This window comes from Octopus bimaculoides, chromosome 17, assembly GCF_001194135.2.
Source record: "Octopus bimaculoides isolate UCB-OBI-ISO-001 chromosome 17, ASM119413v2, whole genome shotgun sequence".
In the NCBI taxonomy this organism is placed as follows: Eukaryota; Metazoa; Mollusca; class Cephalopoda; order Octopoda; family Octopodidae; genus Octopus; species Octopus bimaculoides.
This window is the reverse complement of record NC_068997.1, coordinates 8,997,364-9,003,748: the sequence shown is the minus strand read 5'-3', so window position 1 is coordinate 9,003,748 and position 6,385 is coordinate 8,997,364. Positions and strand designations below refer to the sequence as shown.

At 34.5% G+C, this 6,385-nt stretch overlaps 1 protein-coding gene across 1 annotated transcript in view; it reads left to right on the top strand.

The window, feature by feature from the left end:
- The window catches only part of LOC106872675 (L-fucose kinase-like), a 46,693-nt gene that overhangs the window by 28,803 nt on the left and 11,505 nt on the right, over positions 1 to 6,385 (top strand). Inside the window, exons 16-20 of the mRNA XM_052974124.1 lie at positions 918 to 943; positions 1,925 to 2,076; positions 4,168 to 4,314; positions 4,579 to 4,740; positions 5,996 to 6,030. Of these exons, the coding sequence (XP_052830084.1) occupies positions 918 to 943; positions 1,925 to 2,076; positions 4,168 to 4,314; positions 4,579 to 4,740; positions 5,996 to 6,030 (522 nt within the window). The remainder of the gene's footprint in view (positions 1 to 917; positions 944 to 1,924; positions 2,077 to 4,167; positions 4,315 to 4,578; positions 4,741 to 5,995; positions 6,031 to 6,385) is intronic.

The window sequence follows — 6,385 nt, the reverse complement described above, 5'->3', positions numbered from 1 at the left end:
TAACATTTAAATTATCAAGATGCAGAAACAAATATTTCTTAATCCTGTTCAGTTTATGCATGGATAAGATCTATTATTTGATATAAAAAGAAAACAACTTTTACACACACACGCACGCACACACACACACACACACACACACACACACACACACACACACTATATCTGTCTATTGATCAATCAAGAGAGAGGGGAGGGGCAGGCATGATGACATAGTTAAGCTTGCTTTGCCACCACATGGCTTCAGGTTCAGTCTCATTACACAGCACCTTGGGCAAGTATCTCCTATAGCCCTGGGCCAGTCAATGTCTTGGGAGAGGATTCAGTTGACAGAAACTGAAAGAAGCCTCTGTGTGCATGTGTTTATGTTTGTGTCTCTTTGACCAGATACAGCCGGATAGTTGTGAGTGTCACTGTTATACAAGCAGTGTCCTTAATTTTCAATATTCTGCAAAAACATAACTGGCCATGGGGAAATCTGTCTCAAACTCCATCCAAGCCATTCAAACCTGGAAAAGTGGTCATTAAAGCAATGATATATCTATATATATAATATAAAATAAATACAAAATAATGATATATAAACATACATGCACATTCACATTTGAAATATCAATTCTACAACAATTGGTAGATACAAATAATATTGTTCAGAAAGAATCTTTAGAGCTCATCCAAGCCTTCAATTGTTGTCTCCTTATGGGGAAAAAAGACAACAAAATTGGAGGAACATGAAATATCAACAAAACATCTCAAAGTTCAGAGAAATTAGATGGCAGAAATGAGGACAATAAACTAAATATTTTGATATTTTGAACTCAAATCCTGTCAGCTTATCTTTGGGATTAACACAACTATAGTGGAATAATTTGATAAATTTGTGTTCTTCTTTTATGAATATTAACCTTGTATTTAAGATGGAAACATGAACTTGCTAAATATGGTTATACATAACATGATTACATTCTATTCAATGCTACTTTATGCAACTCTAGTTATCTAATTCCATGACCATGCTTCATGCACCTCAGTAAATGTACTATTTACTGTTCTTGTAGATTAGCACTATCATTTTTATAGGGCTGTTAAAACAAGAATTTAATATTCATAGCTGACAGTGTGCAATGATACAGAAATGCATGCAACCCTACAATCAGCTGATGCCATCCATAGCCTTGTGTCTGTGAGGAGAATTTGTGCCATGTCTATTTCTGCAGTGAAAGGTCTTCCTCTACATGAATGTGATCAATATGGCTGTACACAATTACATAATATTGTGTCATTAATATACTGATTTGAATTCTTATAACATTCTATATTTATTAATAATGCTGTCAGTTATCCAACCATCATAGATTAGTTGTAAGCTCCTTAGGAACCTAATCTGTAACGCAGGTTCTGTTAGCTCAAGCCTCACACTTGCAAATTTGAGTGAGTCAGAAGCCTAGAAATAAGAAATTCTGCTAAGTGGACTTACCTTCAACATACTATATGGAAAGAAGTATTTCGTTGCAGCTCAATAATCCATCAAGAATCACTGAACATTTTAATTTAATTTTTTTCTATCTATATCATCATCATGTCTTCATATCCTTCTTTCATGCTGGAATGGGTTGAATGGTGTGACAGGATCCATCAAGAATCACTGGCATGGGTTGGTGTGACAGGATCCATCAAGTCAAATGTCTGCTTTAGCATAATTTCTATGGCTGGATACCCTTCCTAACATCAACCACTTCACAGTGTGTACAGGGTGCTTTCTTTCAAGTAACTCGCTAGGCAACACCCACAAGTAAGAGGGAATGTTGTTGAAAGGGACATGGCTTTATTTTAGGTGTTGAAAGGCTAACAAGGTGTGTGTGTTTGTACATATATGTATGTATATATGTTATATATATATGCATGTGTTGTTGTTTATTTTCAGTTGCCATAAACTGTCAGGAAACTCCTGGGATTGCAGCCCGAACATTGGCTAACATAGCTGATTTGTTAGCAACTATGGCCAAGGATTGTGGAGGTTTGCGTAGTGGACCAGCTGCTAATTCAGCATGGAATAAAGCTTTCCAGTTTCTTGAGGTAACTTAAAGCCCTCTTTTTAAAATCTTTCCATTGGTTTCTATTGTTTGTCAGCAGTGTCCCCACAGATGTACATAGGTGCTTGATTTCAGCAATGCACCTTGGATGTACAATGTCTGCAGTGTGTTAGTGGTAACTAAACGCCATTGTACTACCAGTGTTTGCTGTTATCTCCTAAAATAATAATGAGCGTAGTGTTTTTATATATTTGTATATACATATATATAAATATACATATATATATATATTTGCCCAGAATCACACTGGATGCAGAGGAGTAGAGAAAACAGTAATTCAGTGAAGGAGAAGTAGTGAGAGTAATAGCCCTGACTGAGAGGAAGTGAGAGAAAGTAATAGCAATGAGAGATAGGAAGGGGTGATAGATGAATAAGGAAAGAAAGGGTGAAAAAAATTGAGCGTTTCAACTCTGTGTGTGTGTGTGTGTGTGTGTACAAGGGAAGTATGTGAATGTTTGTATGTATGATTATTATGTACCTTATTTATATATATTAGCTGTCATTATTGACAGTACATGGTCAGCTAGTATTTATGTATTTTTCCTTTTGATTATCTCCTTTGAAAGTCATGCTGATGTGCAGAAGATAGTGGACTATAAGAGCAATAAATCAAAAGTTCAAAGTTACATTGACCTGTTTACTTTGCTAGCTATGTGGTGATAGAGCAATCATAAGTTTTAAGTCAGTTCAACTCAAGAGTGAATGTTCGACTAAGAAAGCTTTAATGTTAAAAGATATTTTATTCTTTTCTTATTGTCGGCATTTTGGTTTTGTCATTATAACATCAATTATATCAATGGATATAAATTTATTTCATTCTTTGTGAAATGAAGATGATAGGCTTTTTCAGTTGTACATAATAAACAGTCTGGTCTCACAGTCTGCAATAAGAGCAAAAATAATTATTTCACATTCTATCGCAAGCTTCTAAATTCTCATTAAAATATTCTGAAAATTCATCATAAATACACTTTCTGAAACTTATAAACAGCCAGAATGCAGATCTTCATGTTTGTTCTTTGAGTGGTTATTGTATCCGTTTATTTTTCCTTTCAAAACATTGGATGGGGGACTATGGAGTTAAATTTGTATTTTATGACAATCAGAAGTGTTGATTTAAGTGCATTTATAAAAACATTTTTTAAATTATATTTTCTATATAATATTCTATATAATATTTTCTATATAATATTCATTTCATATCATTTTTGTTGTAGTTTAAGTAGTTCTGGTTTAACTGATCATTTTACAGTTTTTCAGTTACAACCAAGCCTCAGTCTAAATACTCCATTGATTATTTATACAATATTTAATGGTAGATGACCTGAATTCTTTTTTTTTGCTTATGTTATTGATTTAATATTTTGTGTGGGTGTGGGTGGGAGAATGATGCATGTACTTGCAACTTTTTTATTTTATTCATCATAAATCATGAGCTGCAGCTTTTTAAGATCAATACAGGATGTCCTGATGTTGGTCATAGAATAGTGTCAAGGATTTGAAGTCAATTTGTAAAAACTTACTGATAGTTGTTATTAACAATGAGATTTTCATTTCACAAAGAGGATAGATTACATAGTATAAGTTCATGTGTGTGTGTGTGAGACAGAAATTTGATTTATTTTAAAGCATGAGCAATGAAGATACGTTACCAACTCTGAGAGAAGGAGTAGCATAAGAACTGAGAATATTCTAATAAACTGTGTCACACGAACTTGAGAGACTGTCTGGGCAATAATTAATTTTAGCTATTGTATAAACTAGAGATTACAGTTATAGATTTAGGAAAATAAATTTCAATCTAATAGTTTTTGTAGAAACACTGCCAAATCAGATTGGAGCCTGGTGTAGCCATCTGGTTCACCAGTCCTCAGTCAACTCGTCCAACCCATGCTAGCATGGAAAGCAGACGTTAAACGACGATGATGATGATGATGATGATATGATAAGCTTGTATAATGATGTTATGTAAGGAAGACGACATCTGTTTCTTCCATTGTTTAAATATAGACCTTGATTAATCCTTACATTTGAAGGCATCAAATAAACTGTTGTATAATGTTGTTCTGTTTAGATGAACCAGATTGCTAATGGAATTAAAGCTTTGGCAAAAGAACGAAACAAATGGCTGCACCGACCAGACTTGTTAATCCGAGCATCCAGACACTATGAAGGTGCTGCGCAAATTCTAATTCGGCAAGCAGTCATGACTGGTAAAAAGGTAAAGCAAGAATAATTTAAATGACCTCTATTAACACTTCTACCACCACCACTGTCATTACAAGACATTAAGAGAGCTTCTTTGCTGTCACTTGACCTGCTAGAAATAACAGCCAAATCTGTCTTGTATAACACCTACCTTTTGAAAAAAAAAAAAGGGGAAAGCAATGTTGGATATTGTAATAAACAAAACACACCTGAGACATTTTGATGCACTCTTTCAATAATTCATTATTTATCTTATTCATTTATTTATGATTTTCAGTTTGTAGAAGTGAAAGATGGTGTTTTGCCTGATTATGAAAGATGGATCACAGTGGAGTGCCCTGCTCGACTTGACCTTAGTGGTGGCTGGACAGATACACCTCCTATTACATACGAATGTGGTGGGGCAGTGACTGGAGTTTCTATCACCATTAATGGAAAGGTAAGGGCCATTATATCAATTAGAGATCAGAAATATGCTTGCATAAAAGATCAGTAAGTATTAGCAATAAAAGAGTTGGAAGGTCACCTAAGAATTAATACTGAGTCACAGACCACTTCGGCTAACTCTGACAATAATGATTCTACATGATTTTTTTTTATAGAAGAATTTTATGTGATGGGTTTTTGTGAATTTCTATAGTCTTTGAAAGATTTTAATTCAGCTTCACAAGTCTGCAACTAATGTATAAACAAATCAACTGGAACACTTATTGTTGTAACCAATAGAGTACCTGTTAGTTTATATTACCCAGTACATTGTCTTGTGGTTGGCATTAGAAAGGTTATCCAGCTGTAGAAACCATACCAAAGCAGACATTAGAGCTTGGCACAGTTGACTGGCTTGTTGGTTTCTGTCAAACCATATTACCCATACCAGCGTGGAAAACTGATGTTCAACAATGATAATATGCACGTACATGCATACACAAAGTGAACGCATGTGGCTTAGTGGCCGGGCATGTTGCACTCACAATCATGAGATCATGGTTTCAATCCTCAGACCAGCTGTGCATTGTGTTCTTGAGCAAAACACTTAATTTCACATTGCTCCAGTTCACTCAACTGTAAATAAGTAACCCTGCAATGGACTAGCTTTCTAACCAGGGGTAATGTTGGCCAGCTTGCCTATCCGGTTGGGTAGCATCATTTGAAAGCTAAAACAATGCAAAGAAGAGTATTGTGATTAGCGGTGTATAACATCTGATAATCTGTTCAATCACATGATCACATATATGTTGTGTGAGAGATAAAAAGCACAAAAACAAGAAAGAAGACATCAGTTAATGTAATCATACATATTTTAAACAAGTGGGATGGTCTTGATTGGAATGGCCTTTATCATAAGCCAGCTCTGTTCAAGTTGGCCTGGGGAGGAAGATAGTCAATTCATTAACCCCAGTGCGTAACTGGTATTTATTTCATCGATCCCAAAAGGATGAACGGTAAAGTCGGTCTAGGTGGAATTTGAACTCAGAACATAAAGATGGATGCCACTAAGCATTTTGCTCGGTGTGCTAACAATTCTGTCAGCTCACCACCTTTATAATAATAATAATAATAATAATCCTTTCTACTAAAAGCACATATTACGAAGCAGTAGTAAAATTTTAAGTGGTTTTTAGTAAAATTTTAAGTGTTATTTAATGGGGTTTTTTCCTTATATCTTCTGTTTATTTATTTTTATATTACTATAGAAACCAATCGGAGCAAAGGCAAAAAGAATAGAAAAGTAAGTTTTCTATTTTTTCATGTTTCAATTCAAAGGGAAAGTGTGTCTCTGTGTGTGTGTGTGTGTGTGTGTGTGTGTGTGTGTTTGTGTGTGTGTGTGTGTGTGATTTTTAATATAAGCATAATGCTATAAACTTGCAGGTATCAAGCAATCAGTTGAATTATACTCTATATTTAATTGATAGTTATTTTACCAGTCAGGGTAAGTTGGAATTTAACTTGGACTCTAAAGGGTTATATTTTATATGAAATATGTTGTCAATATTTTTTAGCTCCACCAAAGGTTAAACTCTCATCTAACAGATCTATGATTAGAAGCACTCCTGCTGTGACCATCATGACTTTTTTGTATATCA